The sequence below is a fragment of the Vigna unguiculata genome, chromosome 9, assembly GCF_037176805.1.
Source record: "Vigna unguiculata cultivar grain cowpea cultivar isolate G323 ecotype 2 chromosome 9, ASM3717680v1, whole genome shotgun sequence".
Classification (NCBI taxonomy): domain Eukaryota; kingdom Viridiplantae; phylum Streptophyta; class Magnoliopsida; order Fabales; family Fabaceae; genus Vigna; species Vigna unguiculata.
The window spans coordinates 3,321,577-3,347,646 of NC_140800.1; the positions used below are offsets into that span (position 1 = coordinate 3,321,577).

General features: G+C 30.4%; 1 protein-coding gene across 2 annotated transcripts; it reads left to right on the forward strand.

The window, feature by feature from the left end:
- The first annotated feature begins 9,813 nt into the window (after positions 1-9,813).
- Positions 9,814-25,442, forward strand: ELF8 (binding protein). Of its 2 annotated transcripts, XM_085666659.1 has the most exons (24): positions 9,815-10,142; positions 10,881-10,947; positions 11,078-11,272; positions 11,801-11,901; positions 13,925-13,978; positions 14,719-14,839; positions 14,965-15,024; positions 15,129-15,343; positions 16,322-16,406; positions 17,064-17,164; positions 17,881-17,973; positions 18,175-18,243; positions 18,378-18,470; positions 18,566-18,829; positions 20,138-20,218; positions 20,301-20,459; positions 20,670-20,765; positions 21,782-21,883; positions 21,970-22,077; positions 22,188-22,412; positions 23,968-24,234; positions 24,336-24,407; positions 24,687-24,986; positions 25,167-25,442. In XM_085666659.1, exons 1-24 carry the CDS (start codon positions 10,002-10,004, stop codon positions 25,356-25,358), a joined length of 3,261 nt encoding a protein of 1,086 aa, XP_085522785.1. In that variant the 5' UTR covers positions 9,815-10,001; the 3' UTR covers positions 25,359-25,442. The 2 variants fall into 2 exon arrangements, with proteins under 2 accessions (XP_085522786.1, XP_085522785.1); XM_085666660.1 differs by lacking the exon at positions 21,782-21,883 and having other exon boundaries at positions 9,814-10,142.
- The last annotated feature ends 628 nt before the right edge of the window (positions 25,443-26,070 follow it).

Here is a 26,070-nt window from a genome sequence, read left to right on the forward strand (position 1 = left end):
CTTTTGCACAAAACCTTTTGACTGGAAAGTCCAGTACAAATATCTGAAATTAACATACACCTGAAGACAAATTAACTTGTAACTCATACAATACTTTTTGCACAAATATATTTAGAGTGTTTGGAAAATGCATTGCAAAACACAATTAACTTCCTAATATGTCGGACAACAAAGGTCTACATACATTTTTTACTCTCAAAAATTATGAACTAGTAATTGTCACACACAAAACATAACATCAAACAATATAGCCTTTAGTACAACTTCGAAAGTACTTTTTAACTTACATTGTTTATGGATAAAAAGGTCATAACTTAGTCAAATAATATAACCTTTAAACTCCCTTCTAAAATTTAAAAAGTTCAAACAATTACACATTTTAAAACAATTTCCAACTATTTATTCAATTTTCTCCTCCCATAAGTCGCAAATGAAGTTCGAATAACACGACTTTTGTACCGTCTGGGTGGTTGATGCTTCATTTGTGCATACAAGTTGCTTTCCTCCAACTTCTCACTATATTTATTTCTTTTACGACCTCTATCATCTTCATGAACAAAATTGGCATCCAAACAGTGTTTTTTGAATACAAATAATTTGTTCATGGGTTAAGTTCTTAATCAAAGAACCAACATATTACGTTCGTCATGAATGTTTGAAATAAATTTGGAGCCACCAATGAAACACTACAATTAAGCCACTATCAAATCAATATATTGAAGCTTAAAAAATACTTTCAAAAGTCTTACCCTCCTGTTCGTGCTATAATCATCGTCTTCACTGACATTACTCATCATTGATAAATCAAATATTCACTTTCCCAAAAATAACTAAGGCATTTAGATATTAGAAAACAAAAGACCATGATATAAGGACAACTATAAATGTCTATGTAGATTTTAAGTGTTTAGGTTTTGCACTTTGAATTGGGAAAAATATATCCTTTCAAATATAATGCTTCAATGTCCAAAATAGATAACTGAGGTAAACACTTAATATAACTAAGGTATTCAAATAACAGAACACCAAACACCACACCTAAATATCTATTCTTTCTTTATTATATACATCAAGCATAATGGATACATTTGTCATTCTTTATGTTTTATTCTTTGAATATAAAAAAAACCAATTCTAGTATATTAAGTGGTTTTCTACAAGTTATATTTTCCTCTCGGTTTCTCCTTTTTTTTTCTTTGCATCATAATTTTAACCACAAATTGTAACCAAAGCAGCTACTGGAACATTGAAGAAAGCAAGGTTAGTCCTATACGAGTCAAAATGAGGCCTCTATAAAGTTCTGCACCACCCTATTCTCTCACTATTTTTTGATATGCATGCAGTACACTATTATACACACTCATCTGCAAAATTACTTGTTTAGATTAAATTTTGCTTTTATGTTGTAAACAAAGTCTATCAACTGTGACAATAAACATCCATTTTGCATTCTTAAATTAATAAAAAACATGATGACTTCAAAATGTTGATAACAAGAATACTTCCCGACTTCATAAAAATACCGCATTTTCGTAAATGAAATTATTCAAATCACAAAGAAATGGAATTCACAAAAATGCTTATAATACACAAACATAATACCTAACCCAAGCTCCACCAAGACTACAACAATACTCATGAAACAACCCATTCACAAGTAAGAGCATCCGAAAATGGAGCAAGAACATACGTAAAAAAAACCCAATTGAAATTGGTTTCTTGGTGGTTTGAACCCTATTGGAGAATGCCCTTTTTAGGGTTCCTTGAAGCAATCGTGTATGAGAGGTTTCTTTGGTGGTAGGCTTTGTGGGTGGGAAGGAATGAAGAAAACAAATATTTGGGAGAAAATAGGAAAAAATAGGAAACGAAAATGGTAGACCTGGTTTCGCTAATAAAGTAGAGCCACCGTCAAAATGAGATTGCTTCTTCCTCTCGTGAGTGGAGGCTTGGTAGGTGAAAAGGAGCAAACCAAACAAAGAGAAATGAGTGAATGAGGTTTGAAAAATTAGGGTAAAAATGGTGGGAGGGTTGGTAAGTGAAAATGAGACCAAAATGTATCCACGCGCGGGATACTCTTTCAATCTCCTGTACCAGCGTGAAAGTGTACAAATTAATTAAAAATAAAATATAGAATGCTACATAATGATGCCACTTAAGGTGGTAAAAAAAGTGATAAAATGTGGATATCAACCTATCATTTTCCATATACACAAAATCAATTTCGTAATTAGTTTGAATCGAAAATAACATAATATCTAAATAAAATCTAAATCGATATATAAAAAGATATATACTATTTTGTATTCATATTTTATATTTTCACTTTTATTTTTAATTATTATTTTAAAATTTAATTATTTTATAAATAGTTTATTTTTAATTATTATTCTAAAAATTTCTTCTTAATTATTATTTTAAAAATCTATTTTATATTTAACAATTATATTAAATTTATTTATATATTTTATTTTTATAAGTAACATTTAATAATTATTTTAAAAATTAATAATATATTCGTTTTTCATCTTAACTCAAAATTTTATAAAAATTAGAAAAATATAAACAAACATGCGAAGGCATGGTAGTTCGCTGGTATTAATAAAACTTATAATGACAAAACTAATTAACTTTTTTATAATTCAATATCAACTAAAATCATTTCTAACAAATCACGTTTTACTTTAAATTAGTTATACCAATTAACTTTTTTATATAAAAAATCATTGATGTATTATTTCAAATAACTTTAACTAATTGGATTTAATTTTCTATTAATTTTAACTATAAAAACAAATATGTAATATTATTATTATTAAAATATTATTTATTTATCACGTCGATCAAATCATTTACTAACTTTATTTTTAAATCTATGAATTCTTATCTTCAAATTCTTAAAATAAATAGTATTAATTTATTGGTTATTCTCGCTCTAAGTCCATTCCTTAAATCATGTCCCAAAAGGAAACATATAGGTTTGTTTGTTTTGAGGGATGTACTCTTTGTGATGGTTCATGAGAGAGTGACTTAGGAATTAACAAGGATGAATTTAAAGGTGTGTTCTTTTGGGAGAAATGATTTGAGGGGGTAGGAGAAGACTGATTTAGGTGAATCTTAGAATGAAATTTATGTTGTTCTTTTTAAGGGATTTGGAGGTGATAGTATAATTGATTTGAGAGTAAATTTTGCAAAAATTTGTAAACAATTTGACTAATGTGATGGATAAAAAATAAAATTTAATAGATGAAAAAAGTAAGATTATCAAATTGTCCTTGGTACTAAAAGTAATATAAAATTATATTTAGATAAATTGTAATTAATTTTGAATTTTTTGTATAATGAATAAAATTATTTGTAATATTTATTAATTGAAAAAAAACAAATATTATAATATATTTGATTAGAAAAATTAAATATTTTAATTTTCAATATTAAAGAAAAAAACAAACATTTGTAATCACACCATTAATAAAATGTCAACTCAAAATATCGCATAATATCTAAAGAAGTACCCACATGACAACATATGAGAATGCAATGCTATTATATTTTTGTAATAAAATAATGAGGATATATTGGTAAAATTGTTATAATCACCCTCAAATCTCATATTGGAAGAGGAATGCAATATTGAGAAAGATCTCTCAAATCATCACATTCCCTTGTTTTCCAAGCAGTGAAAAGTGTGAGGCCCTGGAAAATAGTGTCTTAGGATTGATAAAATGTTTAAAATAATGATATTCAATTATTTTAATATTAAAAACATAACATATAAATAGAAATTTCATAAACAAGTTTCATTAGTTATAAACATTCCATCTCTCTAAAAATTCTAACTCTAAGAACTCTCTTCCATCTCTCTAGATTTCTCACTGCTAAACTCATCTGTTTGAATATCAGAGGCCACTAGAGTGATCCCATAGGCTAATTCTCTAAACCTGTCCGATCAATTTCTCGAACCGAGTAAGTTGATTTTCTACCCCTTTCTTCCTTTTTAGTTCAATTCAACACATGAGAAGGATTCTAGGTCACATGTGTTATCTGATATTCCTTAGGTGATTTTTCCTTCATTAGTGGTTCTAGTTTTTCCCCTTGATCCCAATTTCATTTTTAGGGTTGAATTGTGTTCCTTATGAGCTCAAAGGAGGGTTTGGTACTTTTTGGGACAATGGAGTCGAAATTTCAGGTAAGGGGAGTTAAAAATTGCTTAGAGTTAGTGAATGGTATGTTTAATTGTTTGTGGAATGATGATTAGATGAATTGAATGGTGTTGTTGAACTGAATTATGTGTGAATGTGTTGTTCATATGCATGTTTGAATTTGGGGATGATTGGTGAATTGGAACTAGAGTCATGAATCTAATTGGTATCACTTACTACAAATTTAAAGCTTTTCAAAGACTTGACAGAGGTAAGGGTACCAAATAGATTCAGGAAATAGGTCAAAGTATCTAAAAAATCCCAAATATTTGAATCTGTTGTTTTCTGGTGTGAGGCTGAGCGTCAGATCCAGTGCTGAGCGCCCAAAATTGTGAGACGATTGGCACTTAACCTCTACAGGTCTGGAGATAATTTAATTGCCTGACGCTGGACACCAGTTTCACCATTGAGGGTCCAAAATTGCGAGAAGAATGGTGCTCAACGTTGGGTTGGGCGTTGAGCGCTGAAGCTCTGTTCAGTTGCTTTGTTGGTTTTGCATAGTTTATCTCTTGTATGGATGATATTAGGCATGAATATGAATTGTATTGTTATATGAACTAAATATATACCAGTTGTGATGGGTGAATATGTTGAAAAGTGGGAATTTCAGGGAAATTCCTTGTGTTGATTGATAATAATGTATGTCTTGATATGGAAGAATGACTAGTAAGAAGTATCTTGAACTCTAGTAATCATTCATACTCATGTAGAGGAAGATGATTTATGTGGTGAGAGTGGCAGGATGTCCTAACCTATGGACTGATTCTTTGGTCATAGGTTTGAAAGGATTAACCTGGTATGGTTGGGTGATGACCCATTGTGTCTAGTACTCTGCAGAGTCTAGAAACCATTACAAGTGCACGCTTCTTATGTACCCTATATCAAGACATGGATCCAGATCCTTGAGTCATGAGAGTTTGGTTGTTTGGGAGTCCTTGTATGAGTAAGAATGTTATTGATTCAAAGACTTAGTTGTGAGTTATCCTTAATTTCCATTATTGTATCTGAGTAGTTCTTATATAAATTAGCTTACCCTTTGATTTTGTGTGGTTTTTCTTGTGTTTCTTCTTTTGTAATGATCACCTTGACGGTGGGAGCAGTTGATGATTCTGCAGACGGACCTATAATGAGGAGAAATGATGGGGCTGTCTAGATAGTATCTTTAAATATATATATATATATATGCTGAATATATATGTTTTGAGATATGTTTTATAAGTTCCTTCGCTTAGAGACTTGCAAATATAATATTTTCAATTTATCTACTATGGGATGACTGTAATATTGCATTTTCTGTTAGTCTCTAAATGTTTTATGTTTATCAATATTAAATGTTTTATTTAATGATTTATACTTTTAAATAGGATGTTACAAAAAAGGAACAAAAAAAATCTTCAAATAAAGCCTTTCTATCATTGTTGAACAATAATTCATCGTAAAAGAATACATTCTAACAGAAGGATAAGTGCATTTACGAAAATAACTATTCCTTATTTGTGCTTTCCAAAATAATAATAATAATTACTCCTATTGAATTTTTTTATTTAAAAACTAATTATCCAAGTTTTATTTTAAATTAATGTTAACTAATTAAATTTTACTTCATACCAATTAGAATAATAAATGTAAAATTTTAATCATATATTTAAATATATTAATTTTTTTAAAATAAATAACATCACAATTTTTATTCCAAATCTATTTATTTATTCTTTCTCAAATCTATTGTCGGAACCAAACAAAGTCAATAATAAATTTTGTCCATGTACTTTTGATTACACTTTTATAAGTAAAACATATACTAAAGGAATAAGTTGTTACTGAGATACTATTTGAACTTAAGAATATATAAATATATAAACATGTTTATGATTTGCTTTAAATCTTATTTGAGATGCTTATCTTTTATTTGTATGTATATAAAACATACTTTTGGAAATCTTTTTGAAAAAATTCTTATTTTAAAATTATGATTAAGGTATTTTAATATCAGGAAAAAGAACGTACTTTAGATGTGAAATGTTTATACATATATAACTCATACTTTGGATAAATTTGTGAGAATTTTCACATTTCAAAATTACGATTAAGGTAGTTTAATATAAGAACGTATTTTAAATGTGAAAGTAGATTATTTATTTATGTCTACACCCAACTGCGAAACCCGTATATAAAGAGAGTAAATAATAATGAGAAAAATCTATCCATTTTAATTAGTTAATTTATTTATCTACTAAATTTAATATAAAATTTATTAAACTAAATTCTACAAGTTAAAATCAATCAAACTAAAATCTACAGAACTAAATGAAATTCCCTTTTTGTCGTTACATGCTTAAGTTTCCAGTTTAAAATACTACATTTTCACGTCCAATATTTTCTTGATTATGATATTTTTTAAAGTGAGGTCGAAAATATTTCTTCTATCTGTTTAATATTTTATATGAAGTAATATTATATATTACTAATATAATATAATTCAAGTTAAAACGTATACATAATTTGATAAAATAATTGAGTACTGTATGTAAAATATATTGAATATTTTATATGAAGCTATACTATATATTATTGACGGAGTATAAATTAAATTTAAAAATATACATAATTGAATACAATTATTGAATATTATACATGCATTAAAAATAATGTTAAGAGTGTTTTTTTTTTTATAATAACTATACATTAGTATATATTTTATAATATTTATAATTTAAAATATTATATATTTTATAATATTTATAATTTAAAATATTATGTACAAGTATTTATTTATTACCGAATTAAATGACTATTTTTTTCATATTTAAAAGGCAATTGAAGATTAATGGATAATATAAATTTATAATGTAATATAAGCTTAAATAAAAATTAACTATCATTAATATCTATAACAATATCTATAACTATATATAAGATGGTATACCTCTTTGGTGTTTTCTTTTGTTTTTTCAATTTTATCCTCTTACTTACCATTTTTTAAATTTAAATAATTATTCATAATAAAAAATATATATTTCAGATTTATCATTTAGTAATAATTTTTTTGAATTTAAATAATTATTCATTATAAAAAAATTATTTACTCTACTTTTTCAAATTTAAATATTTACTCATAATATTATTTACACAATATTATTACGTATAATACTTTTATTTCAATAACTAAAATTTATTTTATCTATAGCTAGCTATAATTATATACACATTTTGTTTTACTCTTTTAATTGCTACTTCCAAAATTTGAATAATTTATAAAATTTAAAAAAATACATACGCTAGTTTTGTATAATAAATTTATCTTAAATCGAATATATAATGCTAGACTTCATGTATCTTATCTATTGCATTCCATGATTATTATCTTAGTTAAAATGAAAACTCTTAAAAGAACTATTAGTTAGACAATTATTTTAATTTTACATGAAAAGGTTACATATTTATTATAATACTAGTTTTGAGCTCGAATGTGTTTAAATATATTTAGGAGTTAAAAAAAATATATTTTAAAGATTATTAAGTTTTTAATAGAATGATGTGAAAATGATTTATTAGATTAAAAATTAAAATACTAGACTTTGTAAAATACAAAAGATAAAAAGATGTGAAAACAAAAATATATAAAGTTGACTCTTGAAAAACACAAATGATAAACTACGTAGAAATATATAGAATAGATTCACTAAAAGTTTAAATTAGTGTGTGGACAGACTAATCTAATGTGTATTATTAGACTTATTTAATTAGTGCATCGATAAATTCATATAATATGTGTTGTTAGACTCGTCTATTTTGTATATGAATACACTCATCTAATGTAAATTGTTGGACCATATGGACAAAAGTTATCTAATGTGTATTAATATACTCATCTAATATATGTATGAATAAACTGGTTTAATGTATATTGGTAGACTCGTCTAATTAGTGTATAAATAAACTTGTTTAATTAGTTTATAAATAAACTCGTCTAATTAGTGTATGAACAAACTAGTATAATGTGTATTCTTAGACTTGTCTAACCAATGTAAGAAATGACTCATATAATATTTCTGGTCATACTTGTCTGATGAGTTTATGGTCAAACTCGTTTAATATGTGTTGTTAGATTTGTCTAATGTTTTTCTCTATACTCATCTAATCAGTATATGAATACACTTATCTAATGTAAATTGTTAGACTCGTCTAATTAATATATGGACAAAGTTATCTAATGTGTATTAATATACTCGTCTAATATATGTATGAACAAACTCGTCTAATGTATGTTAGTATTGTCTAATTCGTGTATAAATAAACTTGTCTAATTAGTGTATGGACAAACTCGTATAATGTGTATTATTAGACTTGTTTAACCAATGTATGAAATGAATCATGTAATATTTTTGGCCATACTTGCTGATGAGTTTGTGGACAAACTCGTTTAATGTGAATTACTATATTCGTCTAATGAGTGTATGAATAAACTCGTCTCATGTGTATTGCAAAATTCATTTAAACAATGAATGAACACAACCATTTAATGTATATTGATAGACTTGTCTAATATGTATATAGACAAACTTGTTTAATGTGCATTGCTATACTCATTTATATTAGTTTATGAATGACTTATATAATGTGCATTAGTGACTAATGCATCAACATATTCATTTAATGTGTTTTTATCTACTAATCTAACGAGTGAATTATTAGACTCATCTTAATATCTTTTGTTATACTCGTCTAATCAACATATAAACTCATCTAGTATTTTTTTGTACTTGTTTAATTAGTGTATTCGTTTGATATATATTATTAGATTTATTTAATGTTTTTACCATACTCATCTAATCCGTGTATGAACAAAATTATTTTATGTGTATTGCAAAATTAATATAATTACTCAATGAACATAGCCATCTAATATGTATTAATATGTATTATTAGATCCATTTAATCAATGTATGTAAAAGTTTGTCTAATATATATTACTTGAGTTGTATAATATATGAATGACAATATAAATAATTTGTATTATAAAAAAATATATTATTTTTTAAAATGATATTATTTTAGGAACATTTTAAATAAAAATAAATATATTCTCTAAAATTATTTTTATTAAATGACCAAATAATTAGAAATGATAAAAATACTATAAAAACCAATACTTTAAATACAAGTTATTTTTTAATAATTTATTAAATAACCAATTAATTCGAAATTATAAAAAATATAATCATGAATAAAAAAATAAAAAAAAATTTCTATTTTTAGGACACATCAATTTAAAAATAAAATAAATAGAAAAAAGTAAAATATTTTTATAAGCACGATAAAACAAATATAAATAAAAAAGTTTAACGATATCAAATGAATAAAAGATTAAAGTTTTGGACATCTATCAACAAAATAAAGATAAATAATAAAATAAATTTTTAATATAATTTTTTAATATTATAATAGATAATAACAAATAATATATAAGAGATAATAGATAGTAGATAATAAATAATAAATAATAGATTATAATAAATAATTTTAAAAAATATATATTTATTATAATTTTTAATTACATAAAATAAACGAAGTCCTGCAAAGAAATTCCTCAATTTGAATATGTATGATTGGAGCTCGTCATTGGGTCACATACCTAAGAGAAACAAGCTACTTCTGAGAGTTGATAGGCAAAGCACAAAGAGGAGTTTATTACCTGCTCTGTTTTCTCATGTGAGGGTGTTTCTTCTGTCACAAACTCAATAAGACCTTTCGTTAGGGTTTCTCACTCCGCAATTGATTTGAAGTGCCTTTGGGAAATCAATGGCGTCGGTGTACATACCGGTGCAGAATTCGGAGGAAGAGGTTAGGGTTGCTCTAGATCAGCTTCCGCGTGACGCCTCCGACATCCTCGACATCCTTAAGGCCGAACAAGCCCCTCTCGATCTCTGGCTCATCATTGCGGTTCGTTTCGGGCTTTTAATTTCATCTGTCGTGAATTTCTGAGTTGCAACTGCATGTGATAATGAGGTTTTGCGTGTGTTTCTGATTTTTGTAGCAAGTGAAAAGTTCATGATAGTTGGGGATTGATTTTTTTTTTTTTTTTTTGTCAAATTAACTGATTAGTTTCAATGCATAAAATTAGTTTTAATACATAAAATAGCATATGATGTGTCATTACACTACATTCACATGACAGAGGACAAATAATATCAAACTCTGGGAGCTCTAATATCAAACGATATCAATCACGAAAAACTTTATACTTTATGGTTCTAGCAGAAACACATTCAATTGTCTCTACTAAATCGATAAATAACTATTTTACCTGGTCCATTTTAATGTTCCCAACAATATATTTTGTGAGTGGCTTGTACATTCATGACTGCATTTGACATTGCAAGACCTGAAAATAATCATTTTTAATTATATGGAAAATCATGATCAGTTTCTTTTCTTGCTCCCTTTGTGAAAAAATTTACATTGTGCACACATGGTCATTTTTATATTAACTGACTGTGTAGAACTCCCTTTACACTGCAAGTGCGCCTACTATGTACTCATAACATCATTTCAACTGCAAGTGTATTTCTATACACACACTGCAGTCCCTATTTAAACATACATTGCACGATATTTAGTTGTTTTCTCTGCTTTGATGATATTGTATTCAACTGAACTTCTAATCTCATATGTGTGCAGAGGGAGTACTTCAAGCAGGGAAAAATTGATCAATTTCGCCAGATTTTGGAGGAAGGATCCAGTCCAGGTATTCTTTTTTCATATATGTTTGGTACAAATCTTCTGTATGGATTTGGCTTATTAATCTTATTGATTGATGTTGGCTATTAAGTTTAGTAAATTTAACCTTCCTGATTGTTTTCAATCAATTTTTGCAGAAATTGATGATTATTATGCTGATGTTAGATATGAGAGGATAGCTATCTTAAATGCCCTAGGAGCTTACTATAGCTACCTTGGAAAAATAGAGACAAAACAACGAGAAAAGGAGGAGCATTTTATTTTGGCAACGCAATACTACAACAAAGCATCTAGGATTGACATGCATGAGCCCTCCACTTGGGTTGGGAAAGGTGAATGTGTAAATTTGCTTGTGTTTTTGTGTTAAGTATGTCTAATTGAAACTATATTGTGATCAGTAGTTTTACAATATTGTTTATCTTGGATTGAGTTATAGCAATGATCTTAGGTAGCCAGTAGACATCCTATCAAAATATCCAATATCCATTTTGAGACAACATTCACAAAACTCAAGTATTTCAGAATTTGGATTGTTCTTCTTTAAATTTTGAATGCATTTTCATTTGATCATGTTTTATATCTCATCATATTGTTTTGTATTTTACAATCTTGTATATATTTTTGACATATTGACTGTTTAGAAATTTCTGTATTTTGGCTGAAACATGTTTGATGTTCGAGATAAAGTCAGGGATTATTTTGTAACTTTGTTCTGTTGTGGTATAGTTGTTACATAATATATGTTTTCCTAGTTGCAAGTATCTAGATTTATAAACAAAATGTCTGCCATATGTAGCCACGAAGAAAGCATCATGCACTGTAGATACTTAACAAAATTAATGTTTAGTTAATTCTTACAGGTCAGCTTTTGCTAGCAAAGGGGGAAGTAGAACAGGCATCTGCTGCATTTAAGATTGTGTTAGATGGAGTCCGTGATAATGTTCCTGCTCTTTTGGGCCAGGTATAATAGTAGATATATTAAGTTTACGTTCTCACTGCAAAGAATTTAGCATTTATGGTTTTAACACATAATTTAAAGAGTTGTCAGATGGTTGCAAGTTGTCTTCTCTCCTTTCACTATTTTTCATTTGAACAAAAAAGAATTGTTATCAAACAGACTGAACATTGAATACATGTTATAATCTAAGGAGTAGGGCTTTTTGAGATGAAAAGAAATCAAGTGGAGAAGGATATTCTCTTTATTTTCTTTGTTAATCACTGCCAAGTGCCAATTACATAACATCTGTGGAACTTGTAAATCAGAAATTGATGATAACTATTATTCACAATTTCCATGAGTTAGTTGCTTGAAGAATGTTGATTGTTTTCTTGCTAACCGTGTTTAGAAGAGTTAAAGACTTTAATCTTGACTCCTTTTTTTTAAGTAATCATAGGCCATCCATCAGTTATGATGTAGCTCAATAGACTTGAACTTTTTTAATCTTTTTGGGACTAGTGGAGTTTGACTCTACATATAACATTCTTTCCAGTTACCAATATTCAATGTTAGGAGGCATTTGTTGGAATAAGGAGTTGTTCATGTTATGTAGATTTTCTATTTTTCAATATGGAATAACGATTATGGTGCAGGGGAAATTTATACTGTTATATCTAACCTAACAGATTCCAGGCTGACTAAAGAAACAACTCCCTACTAGCTGAAAGTGATATAGAGGAAATAGATACTTCCTTAAGCAGCTGAAATGAAACAGAATATTCTCTTACAAGCCTCTTCAAGCTCAAGTTGGGTGGGTGCTTGACATTAGGAAGCATATCTACATTGAGCTTGTTACTGTTTTGGAAAAATTTGGTAGGAGAAAGATCTTGGTTAAGGAAAGAACCCACTGATATTGGGCTGTAATATGCTGAACAGAAGCTGCTTTTCGAGCACCTTCTCATGGACATAGAGAAGATCCAACACCATATGTTTGATACGGGTGTGAAGGACAAGAATATGAGATAAGGATACTGCTTTGATTATCACAGAAAAATTGCAGAGGAAAACTTGACTGGAAGTTCCAAGAGCTGAAGAGGGGGTTGTAGAGGGTGATTTCTTTACCATTCAATCAAATGAATAACAAGTATAGTGTAGAGAGGATGTTTGTGCAGTTAGATCTAACCTAATGATGTCAGAAATAACTTAAAACATATCTCAACTAACCTAAAGTGATGGGAGGACATACATGTGTACTCCAGCAAATGAAAACTAAAACAAAGTATTCTTATACATGAGTGTAATGTTTTATGGGCGTCACATATGGTGGGATTTGTTAGGGTACACCACTGGCACTTTAGCCAACATTTCTCATCTTTATGGTTGCTTTGGGATTGAATTGTCAGTGTCGTTTCATTTTTACAGGTCTAATTGTCAATAGCTTATTTTTGAAATTTTATCCTTTAGTCTTTATCTTGTTAGAACCTGTTCTTTCATTTTTTCTCAAGATTTGTCTGTCTTTGTGGCTCCCATGACTTCACTTTAGAGGGTGGAGGATTCTCTTAGCTGATGCATTTTTTAATTTCTTGTAGTTGTATTTTCTTTTTCCTCCTATTTTGGACATATTTTCAATTCATCTGGGTAGCAATTGTTTCTGGTAGAACTACAAAATGTGGAAGTTCTGTAAAATGTTTACTATTGAATGAACAGGAAATATATTTTCTAAAAATTCTTTTTGGTAATTGCCCAATAACTATAATTTCAAGGTCAATTGTGCTGGTTTGTCTCAAATCTCCTTGCATCTTGTATTCTTATTACATTGCTGCAAATTTTTCAGCAAATATCTATATTTGCTGGTCAGTGCCTGCTAGGAATCTATATCTGCCACATTTTTACTTCAAATTTGAAATGCACATGCTCTCATATACTAGTTATCTATTATTCTGTTTGTTTTCAGAATGTGAATAGTAAAACCTGGAGCTAGTTTGAGGTGTCATTTTTGTCTTATATGTGCTGTATTTCTTGTAACATCTTTACTGAATATCTACAGGCTTGTGTTGAGTTCAACCGCGGACGATACTCGGATTCACTTGATTTGTATAAGGTTAGTAGTATAGCCATGTTATTGCTGTTGAGAAGTGATGTATGATTATTAACAGTTTACATATGTCCAACATTTATCTATGTTCGTTCACATGTTTATCATTATTGAGGATTTACATTAATATGCCGAGTACAATTATTAGATTATACAATCTTGGGACAGAATATTCCTTCCATTTTTCTTTACTTTTGGAAGTGTAACTGATTTGTTTCTCGCAGATTTGTTTGATAAAATTTAGCTCTATTGAGTGCAAATAGTTTCACTTGTTAGTTTAAGCCTATGCAATGTAACTTCCTTTGTACAATTGATATTACACAAAATAATATTCAAAACTCCTTTTTACTTATTCTTCCCTTTGGAACTAGATCAGTACGACACACACTAGCTTTGATCGGATTTAATTTCTGTGAAACCATTCTTTTAACATATAATTTCAGCAACGTGCATGCTAAAATTCAAGTGGATTGGGGATAGTCTTGTGACTGTTACAACTTGTCATGTTTAAGCTATAATGTCAATGAATTATATAAATGATATTAAAATTTTGTGGGTAGATATTTTATTTTAGTGGCTGATTTCTTCAAGTTATGTAAAAGAATATTTAACCTGTAAACATATTAAAGGTTATATAAACCAAATACTGTTGTTCCGCCTGGCTTATTACTTGAATTGTGACAGTTCTTCTATACGTTGACCACATCTTAACACCACCCTTTTTTCTTTGATTTGCAAATCTGAAGAGAGCATTGCAAGTGTTTCCCAATTGCCCGGCAGCTGTGAGACTTGGCATAGGTCTATGTCGCTACAAATTAGGTCAATTTGAGAAGGCTCAGCAAGCATTTGAGCGAGTTTTACATGCAAGTGAATCTTTTAATAACTAGTGTTTTACATGCAAGTGAATCTTTTAAAAACTAGTGGTTCAACTGCTTTAGTATTTTTCTGCTACTGGTGTGTATATGCTTCATGATCTTGTTTGTTTCAGCTAGACCCAGAAAATGTTGAGGCTCTAGTTGCCCTTGCAATAATGGACTTGCGTACTAATGAAGGTTCACCTTTTCTTTTATCATTTTCTTATGCACATACATATTTGTTAATTACTGTTAGCTTTTCATTAAGTGGACATATTCTGATACTGTATAACATGAAACAGCTAGTGGTATCAGGAAGGGAATGGTAAAAATGCAGAGGGCATTTGAGATATACCCATACTGTGCAATGGCTCTGAATTATCTTGCAAATCATTTCTTCTTCACTGGTCAACATTTTTTAGTTGAGCAACTGACTGAAACTGCATTGGCTGTTACCAATCATGGGCCAACAAAGTCTCACTCATACTACAATTTAGCACGCTCGTACCATAGCAAGGTTTGAATCTTATTTTTTCATTTTCCTTTTACAATATTGTTCTGAAACTTTACTGAGCATATATGTTTGGTTGAACTGTGTCAGTGGTTGAAGGGATGTATAAGTTTGAATATGAAGTAATGCACTAGTCCTCTATGTGCACGTATATATTTGGTCATAAATTGATTGAACTGTACTTGATGGAAATCTTAGGCTGGATGATGTAGAGGGTGTACATGGGTCAACATTTAGGTCCATGTCCAATTAAGTCTTCCATATGGAAGGTATAGGGAACTAGTTGAGAATCATGTTAGTATTGTGGTTTTTGACTGAGTGCTCTGAGAAGAGCCTCAGCTCTGGTAGCGGAGGAGAATATTGTGTAATCAACTAAGTTATGAGTTTAAATCTTCTGCTATTCTGCATATTCTAGTGTTTTATCTGTACGTGATTATTCACTAATTGCATCTGTTTGTTTCATTCATGACACTCTCCTTAACAATCTTCAAGAAATAACTTCGCATGGAAAGAGGTATACCATTGTCAGCCTTCTTGTCATAGAGTGAAGCTAGAAGGATAAGAAAGCATGATTAATAAGCGCTGGTGTCTAAAACAGTCTCCTTTTTCTCATTAGTATTATTAAAACCTTATATACTGTGTTCACTTGTGACATTCATAAAATGTCTATCTCTATCTAGTATGCTAGCATTGAATAGCATCCACTATCCATCCAAATTTTATTATACTCTCTTGCAAAATAGATGATCCATCAGCCCAATGATGATCCCACATCTCCAATTAAATCGCTACAGATCTGTATATTTCTGTCTTTTTCAAACAATTACTTACCTTTTCTTGCTTTTATTTTCTACAACCCTATTCTTGACTTGTGTTTTAAGAATGATTCTGAAAATGTTCACAAGACACTATCTCTTTTTTTGGGCATTCCAACTTTCAAGCTGTAATATTGTTGATGGTTCTGATTTTTTCTTCTCACCATAGGGAGACTATGACAAAGCTGGGGTGTATTACATGGCATCTGTCAAGGAAGTCAACAAGCCCCACGAATTTGTCTTTCCTTATTATGGTCAGTTGCTCCATAATATTTGAAACTCTTTACCATTTCTGCAACTTTGAATGTACATTTATTAGATACGAAATCCATTACTGAAATCTTCATTACTTACATGGTTAGCAGATATACTGATTCTGTACCTGCCTGCCTATTTTTGGCAGTTTAGTAGCTGATATTTATTGCGTTATTTAAACATCCAACCATGTTTTGGTTATTGGTTTTGTGATATGATTAGGTCTATGGCCATGGTGCAGTAATTTGATAATGTAACTTAACTTGAGAATGACTATGTTATTCTTGAGTCTATAATTGGACATTTGGACTATTTTCTTTGTGTTTTAGTTGTCTTATGACTTTTGAAGAATTCATTTATGCAAATAATTATGACTGTTTGTACTATTGGGTGTTACCCTTGAGTTTTCTGATTTTGTTTAATGACGTGATTTAGAAGTTATTTTCATTTTCTATGATATTTTTTTTATAAATTACTGTGTTTAATTTTCTACTTTAGTAGATTCTCATGATCTATTTTGCTATCCCGCAACTATCTTTCACCACCTTCCCTATCCTATATGAAATCTTCATTTTGACAACATTGGTTCAATTTGAAACACTCATTGCTTCAACATCGCTCACCTAATTCACAGTTTTAATCACTAACGTTTCCAGGTCTGGGACAAGTACAGATAAAGTTGGGAGATTTTAAAAGTGCACTCTCAAACTTTGAAAAGGTCCTGGAGGTATACCCGGATAATTGTGAGACATTGAAAGTAAGTGCTTCAAAAAGGAAATTTTACTTTCCCCCCTTTTTTCATCATTTCTCTTTCTAGGGCTTGAATGCTTTTGCAGCAACATAAGAGTCATTTAACATCTAACACCTCAGATATGCCATGGTGAAAGGTGCAAGATTGGATAAAATCAGTTGAGAACACGTCTTTCTATTTGGAGAAATTGGTTTATACCATAAAGTGTAGAGCAAACATTAAAATCATGCCTTGCTCAACATCAATCACTGCAAATTTGATGGTCATCTATATTTATGTATGCTAACAGGCCTAGCACTAATTGTTTTGTTTGAGTCTCTCGGGAAAAAATGAAGGAAATTCATTGCAAAAATATCAGTTAAGGAGGAATTAGTTTACAAAATGTGAAAGATTAACATTCTTGCACCATGACTACAGCTAAGTGGTCATTCACTTTCTCATTAACAAATTAGGCTGTTAATTATTAATTAAGTTCAAAACACTTTTAACAGAAAATTGTTTTTATAATTTTCCCAAATTTTTGGTGAAAGTTATCGAATAATAGCCAAGGATTATCAATGTAAAAAAACAAAATTGTAGACTAGGGTACAGAAGAAATTGATGATTAGGTTTGTGTATGAAGTGAAAGCTGTTAGAACAACCAGATCATCTCTTTTTATCTGTCACTGGATGTTCTTTCTTCCCTCTCTCATTGTTGTGTTGATATATTGTCTTTTTTATAGGCGCTTGCGCATATATATGTTCAGCTTGGTCAAACCGACAAAGGCCAGGACTTTATTAGGAGAGCTACAAAAATTGATCCCCGTGATGCCCAGGTGAATGCTTCTGGTATTTCTTTTATAATGTATTCATAGATATTTTTTTATTATGGATTTCGAAATTATAGCTACAAAAATCCAATAGATTTCGAAATTATTGCTATGGTGTTGGTAAATGTGAAATTGGTAATTGGACCGACATTCTTGATCTAGCTTCAGCTTTTGGTTTCTTCTTGAAAAATATTCTTTGTATTGCAGGCATTTCTTGAGCTGGGAGAATTGTTAATTCTTTCCGACACAGGAGCTGCACTTGATGCATTCAAAACTGTAAGGGGTTAAGAGCTTATCATATGCTCTCTGTTGTGGTCTGGAAATTTTATTTTTATGAAATATAATTTAATGACATACACTTTTGAAGTTTCATAATCTGTTATTATATAGATATTGTAATTCTGGTACAGGCTCGGACTCTTTTTAAGAAGGGAGGTCAAGAAGTACCAATTGAATTACTAAATAATGTTGGCGTGCTTCAGTTTGAAAGGGGTGAATTTGAGGTTTGTACTCTTGTTTAAAATGAATGAAAGCTCATATTATGGCTCCTTCCCCTGCACACTTACCACTTTAAGCTCTATTTTCTTCAATTTATCAGCTTGCTCAACAAACATTTAAGGAGGCTCTAGGTGATGGTGTTTGGCTATCTTTCATCAATGAGGAAAATAAGTCTTCTGTTGATGCTGCTACTTCTACTCTTCAATTCAAGGACATGCAATTATTTCATGACCTTGAAAGCAATGGTCATCATGTAGAAGTACCTTGGGATAAAGTCACCGTACTTTTTAACCTGGCTAGGTTACTTGAACAGTTAAATGAATCTGGAACTGCCAGCATTTTGTATCGCCTTATCTTGTTCAAGGTATGTGCATGTGTGTAGCTTCTTGTGCATCAAGATGCACATGCAATTATGAATGAATAGACTTGCAAGATTAGCCAATGTGTCTCTCCACAGTCTTGGTTATGATATATTTGTAACTTCACAAAAATTTTAACCAGTGATTTAAAATTTAGATCAGTTGAAGTGTTTGTAAAGAAGCAATCTATTGTCATTTAACAACCGTAATTTGGGAAGTGTGTTAGAAACCATTCAGTCTCCTCATTTTCATAATGATGCTTAGGAAGTTTTTCACTTAATTATATTTTGGTTTTGAGCAAAAATCTTAAATCATTATTATGGCTGCAAATAACCAAATTAAAGTTTATTTGTGTCTAGACCTTTTTTTGGTCAATAATAATAAAAATACGAATTATGTATTGGTTTAATTACTTATTCAATCCCTGTTCATTTTAGTCTCTGTAAATACCATTTTAGTATCTCTTTTTTTCCCCTATATATACTTCTTTAATCTTTTTAAGCCCTTATTGTCTAAAGTCATAGGGACTAAAAGAGATTAAAAATAAGGACTAATATTGATGGCTTTAAGTGTATGGACTAAAAGGTAAAGTTTGTTCAACTACAGGGACCAAATGAGTATTTATACCCTTATATATCTATTTCATTCCCATTCGAAGTTTTCCTTTACTTTTTTTTGTGTGGCTTGAATTGCTTTTTTCCTGTTGAATAAATTACTGTTATTTCTTGCTCACACTTTGAACTAATCTGGTGAGGGGTCTGTTTAGATAAACTTCTTAATAAGCATTTATAAGAAGGAAAAAGAAATAAGCTTCACCAAAAGCTGAAATTGGATAATTTTATGGAGAAACTAATTTGATCTTCTTATTTTCTTCTTGTACGAGTGCTTTTGGAGAAGCTTATTAGAAAAGGGATGGAAATCTTTTATTTTTCTGATACATATTTAATGATACAGTTACTGGTTAGTTTTTTTAGTCCCAAAGAGGTAACTGAATCTGCCACTACAAGAAGCAATAAATAGCCCATCCAACGATCGGATCATGATTCAGAAGTTATTTAAATCTGATTCTGAACAGATTTATTACTAAAATCAAATCAGTGCATACATTAGGAAACAATTGATACAAAAAAATAAGGACAATTTTTTAGGAAAGTTTATCGGAACAAGCCCCATACCTATATTGTTGCAGTACATCTTGTTATTATTATGTATGGTTCAATTATTGGATGATAACTAATTCTAATGACCAATTTAGTACATTGACACAATTTACTATTTGATTATTTATTTATTTTATTGTCTTTTGTCATCAGTACCCAGACTATATTGATGCGTATTTGAGGCTAGCTGCAATTGCAAAAGCTCGGAACAACATTCTATTAAGCATTGAACTGGTTACTATTTTATCCCTACGACCTTCTTGCTTTTCTTATTTATTAATTATGTAGATTTACTATTTGACCCTCCTTTCTGTAGGTTAATGATGCCTTGAAGGTGAATGACAAGTGTCCCAATGCATTATCAATGCTTGGTGAGTTGGAGTTGAAAAATGATGATTGGGTAAAGGCAAAAGAAACACTCCGAGCTGCTAGTGATGCAACGGATGGCAAGGACCCATATGCTACTCTCTCTCTGGTATATCTGCTGTTCAACGGACATTTCATTTTATTATCTTTGTGTTCCAAATTCTGTATTCCTGTTCCTGCTACAATTGTGAGAATGTTGGTGGAAAGCATGTGTTGGCATCTAATATTCTTCATTCCACCAATATCTTCATTGTGATTGTGTCCTCATACTTGTGTTACTTTGATAATTTGTTTGATACACTGTGTGTGAATTGAATAGGGAAACTGGAACTACTTTGCAGCAGTTCGCAATGAAAAGAGAAATCCCAAGCTAGAGGCTACTCATTTGGAAAAGGCCAAGGAACTTTATACTAGAGTAGGTCTTTTTTACTGTCTATGAGAATAAGAGCTATTTTTTCATTTTTGTTATTTCTTAACTTTTGATTGGTAAACATATATTTGCATTTTCATTAATCATATCATTTCATTCACTTGACATGCATAGAAATAAAACTAACTATAGTCAGCTTGGAACAGCTTAAGCACCAGATAGACTATGCATAGAAAGAAAATCAACCATATATTTGCATTTCTGCTGCAGGCTTGTGGGTTATCCATGCTTTAAGACTAAAGGGTTCGAGCTTGATTTTTTACCTAGTAACTTATAGATCGTTCCATGTTCTCAACGTAATAGCTGTTGAATAGTTGAATTTAGAAGGGGGGAATATTCACTTTATTATTTAATAATGAGAATATAGTGTTGCTATAGTGGCTATTTAACAACATTGTTCAAAAAATGTAGATCGTATGTTCTGCATATCATCCATATATATAGACTCTTAACAGACGTTGTTGGTTTCTTTGTTGGAATAAACTTGTCCACGATTTTTTTTTTTATATATTAACTTGTAAAAAAGCTAAATTTCTTAATTTTTCCGGAAGTTAATTTTAGCTTTTTAAAAATCTTGTTAACAATTTTCTTTTGTATTGTTTTCTCTTGTAAGTGTTTCAGAAAAAAATTATTTAAACAGACCTTTAGTAAAGACTATTTCCTAGGCTAATATTAATTGAGTGCAACTCCTTAGACACACAAATACCCATGAACACTAATTGTATTTTATCGTGTAATTCAATTAAATACTATTTTGTAAGAGCACTTTTTACTTCCAATTATAGATTGTCTGTGGGTACTTATGTGTTTCTCTCTACTAGGAGAAGATGAAATTTATTTACAATCAGTATACCCTGGGATTACCATGATTCAACACTTCTGCTTTAATTACATTTTCCTGAAGTGTCATATTTTGTCTATTCTTTACATGTATAATTTACGTACTGTCCTACCAATGGAATTATGTTATCTGATACATTTTATTTTCAAAACATTTGTAGGTTCTGATTCAGCATTCTTCTAATTTATATGCTGCCAATGGTGCTGCGGTAGTGTTAGCAGAAAAAGGTCATTTTGATGTGTCAAAGGATATCTTTACACAGGTTGTTATATGTGTGCTAAAGCTTGGAGTATATAGTGGGCTTAAACTTCCATCTGTGTGAGTTCTTACTTTATTAATTTTTTGTAGGTTCAAGAAGCTGCCAGTGGTAGTGTTTTTGTCCAGATGCCTGATGTTTGGATAAATCTGGCCCATGTTTATTTTGCTCAGGGGAATTTTGCTTTGGCTGTAAAAATGGTGAACTTATCCTATCTTTAGATTGTACCCGTTTTTTTGTTTTCAAATTCCTACTCCCCAAGTCTTTATGACAGCAATCGAGTGCTGATGATCTTTTTTATCATGTGCAGTACCAAAACTGCTTGCGGAAGTTTTATCATAACACAGACTCTCAAATACTTCTGTATTTAGCTCGTACCCATTATGAGGCTGAACAGTGGCAAGACTGTATAAAAACACTACTGAGAGCCATCCATTTGGCACCCTCAAACTATACTTTAAGGTTTGATGCTGGGGTTGCAATGCAAAAATTTTCAGCATCAACATTACAAAAAGCAAAGAGGACTGCAGATGAGGTAGTTTTTTTATCCATTGAATATATATTTCTAGATCTGTGGATATGCTCGTAAACGCCTGTAGAATATCTATTTTCACCTTCAATTATTTCAGGGGTCTTGAAAATAAGAATATTGAATAAATTGCAGCATAAGGAACACGTAGTTTGATCTTGGAAAACCGTCTTACCTTAGTATATCAGTAAAAAAGTGTTCATATCTGTAATTTGATTCTTGCTTTGAAAATAAACTTAGAAGGTCATCAAGAGGCCGAGTAAATTAGACTGGAAGGAAACCTATTAAGCCAAGATACTAGAAAATGGAAAAGTATCATTTCATCCTATCCCAATACATTTATGATATGACTAGAATTATATATACAGGAAGTATCCTCCAAGTTACTATTATTATTGCTGCTGCTGCTACCATTATTACATTTGGCTTTGGTTTTTCTTCTATATCCTAAAAGTTCTTGTAAATAGTAGACAATTATAGAGCCTAGGTTTCTTTTAAATATTACTCAGGATGCAGCATGAAATAATTACACAGGATGCTTTTCCTTACATGTTTTAATAATACTTTTGGAAAAATATGGAATTCTTGTGGCATGTTCTCGGGGTAAATAGCATATTTTGAAATAATGGAAGATAAATAATATGTATGTCTTATGATCAGAAGTTTTTTCTTTGAATAAATTCTTCTCATCTACTGGTGTGATGTGGTTGTTTATTAATGATATATGATCAATGTATCTATGAATATCCAGGTTTAAAAATATGTCTTTATAAGTTCATGTTAACACGTCTATGTTGTATCATACCCTGAAGTTTTTAGAATTCCCATATCCATGTTGTATGGTACCTGGGTCATATTAAGTATACTCTAGTTAGCCTCATAATGTAAAATTTCAGTTTACTTTGTTGGGTGCTTCAGTTGGATTGCCCGTTTCTACATTCAACGATGTATAGAGTTTATGAACCCTTTTTAAGTGAAGATAATTTAATGTTTTCACTATTCTATTGTTCTGCTTCAGTAAGTTACTAAATATCTGTAATATAGGGGATGCTTATTTTTGTGTGTGTTCATTATTATTATATAGTTTTGGAGGCTTAGTATAATATAACGATCAAGTGCTGGACAATGTGTTCACTTTGTTACTTTAATTTGCTTAGTAAATAATGTTGGATACTAGGGCATATTTTCTTTGTAAGGGATGCTAACTAGTGCATAAATGTACTAGTCAAGAAACTTTATGATTTTTCAATGTAATAAAGTTTCCTTTTCGCTAAAAACCTTTTACTTTTGTTAACCAGTTTACCAAGGACACTTGTCAACATTGTCTGTCATTCAAATAATTTTTTGTTTATGGATGAAGGTAATATCTGAGTTTATCCGGGCTATAATTTTTAAGAGTTGTAGTTTTTACACAAGAATATCTGAGTTCATTGGGGTTTGTTTTCTGCTGGATGGTACTCCTTTTCGAAGCTCTTATTCAAGTGATCCCTTTCCTACCTTTGTCAAACAGGATCTATTATGATGCACTAATTTGTAATTGATATTGGTTTCTTAACTTTAGGTGAGAGCAACTGTTGCTGAGCTGCAAAATGCTGTTCGTGTATTTAGTCAGTTGTCTGCTGCGTCCAACCTACACATTCATGGGTTTGATGAGAAGAAAATTGACACTCACGTTGGATACTGCAACCACTTACTTTCGGCTGCGAGAGTTCATCTTGAAGCTGCTGAGCGTGAAGAGCAGCAAGTACGGCAGAGACAGGAACTTGCTCGTCAGGTTGCATTGGCAGAGGAAGCTCGACGAAAGGCTGAAGAGCAAAGGAAGTTTCAGGTGCGTTGTTTTTAATTGCTCAGCATCTACTGCATTCGTGTTGGTTAACACTACATGTTTTCTCTATATAAATAACTACGTTTTATTTTAATGTGAAATAGATGGAAAGGAGAAAACAAGAAGATGAACTAAAGCGAGTGCAACAACAGGAGGAACACTTTAAGCGTGTTAAGGTAAGGATTTCTAGGTATTCTTTCAAGAGTAGAAGGGTGTCTAGGATATGTTTCATATTGCTTTCTATTGTTTTCATACTTTTGAAATAAAGGTTTCCATTAAGGTAGGATAGTTCTACTAGCCATATTCGTGATAACATTTCCAGAAACCTTTTCAACATATACTAAACACATGAAGACTCCCAGAAATATGATTCCCCAGAAGCATCATTCCTAGGATAAAAAATATTTGGCTGAGAGGATTTTAAATTTTTCCTAAACTTTCATTTGTATTTGTAGGAGCAATGGAAGAGCAGTACTCATTCAAAACGGAGAGAAAGGTCAGATGATGAAGAGGCAGGAACCGGTGAGAAGAAGAAAAGAAAAAGTGGAAAGAAGAGAAAGAAGGATAAGCATTCAAGATCACGGTATGACACGGAGGAACCGGAAGCTGATATGATGGATGAACAAGAAATGGATGAGGAAGAAGCTGACGCATACAGAGAGGAACCTCCGAGTGTGATGAATGATGAGGAGGAAAATGCTCAGGGTCTTCTTGCTGCAGCTGGGCTTGAAGATTCCGATGCAGAAGAGGAGATGGTAATTTATTATTTAATTGGAATTTATATTTCTCCATCTTACCTTACATTGGGCTAATTGATTAAAGAATATCTGTTGTCTAATGTCTGTTGGTTGCTGATTAAGCCAATGATAATAAGAATGCATGAATTATTTAACTGAAATCTATAATTCCCTAATATTTATTTTTATGTTGTTTAGGCTGCTGCACCATCCTCAAGCATAGCTCGGCGAAGGCAAGCATTATCGGAATCTGATGATGATGAACCATTGCAAAGGCAGTCAAGTCCAGCAAGAGAAAATTCTGTTGACATGCAGGAGAGTGATGGAGAAATCAGAGATGTTCACAAGACACATGCAGATGATGGCAGTGATGACGACAAACAATATTGAATTTTCCACCCTAAGATAACATTCTTCAAATTTATGTATATATACTTTTAAAGTTAAAAGGAAGAAAGAAAAGCTTTATTATCATGTCTTTTCTTTTTTCTTTTTTGTTTTATTTCATGTGTAAAATGTAACATTGTCTCATCAACGCCTCATATCGGTCTTATTTAAAAAAATGGAATAATTTTAAATTTAAAAAGATAAAATCTGTACATTTTTATTTTAGTTCAATTAATTTAAATTTTTACTAATAGAGTGATTTAATATATAAATGTGAATTTATAAAATTAGAGAACCCACTAATAATAGTATTTATAAGAATATGAGATTCTGAAATTCCCCAACGGACAGGCTCTTGTAGCTTACTAGAGTAGGGACGAAGAATGTATTAAGGTCCCTTTTTATTAGTTTTTATTGCCAATTAATTAAACTCTTTTCGGTATGGTTTGATTATCCATTCAATTAGGGGATTGAATTACTATTATAAAGTTGTGTTTATTATTAAATTATAAGTTATAGTTATAGCCACTAATTCAGATCTAACTCTTACTTTAAAGTATCTCTACTCTATTATCCCACCTTGTCTTTACCAATTAACAATTGACGAAACTTGATAAATAATAGTAATAATAAATCATTTTCAAAAGGATAAATTTGATTAACATCAATAAATTTATTTAGATAATTATTCATTAATCCATGTTGGGAATATCTT

Coding starts and splice junctions, on each gene's coding strand:
- ELF8 (XM_085666659.1), top strand. CDS start 10,002: ATGGCGTCGGTGTACATACCGGTGCAGAATTCGGAGGAAGAGGTTAGG. Junction 13,979..14,718: donor ATTCACTTGATTTGTATAAG/GTTAGTAGTATA, acceptor GCAAATCTGAAG/AGAGCATTGCAAGTGTTTCC. Junction 18,830..20,137: donor ATCGCCTTATCTTGTTCAAG/GTATGTGCATGT, acceptor TTTTGTCATCAG/TACCCAGACTATATTGATGC.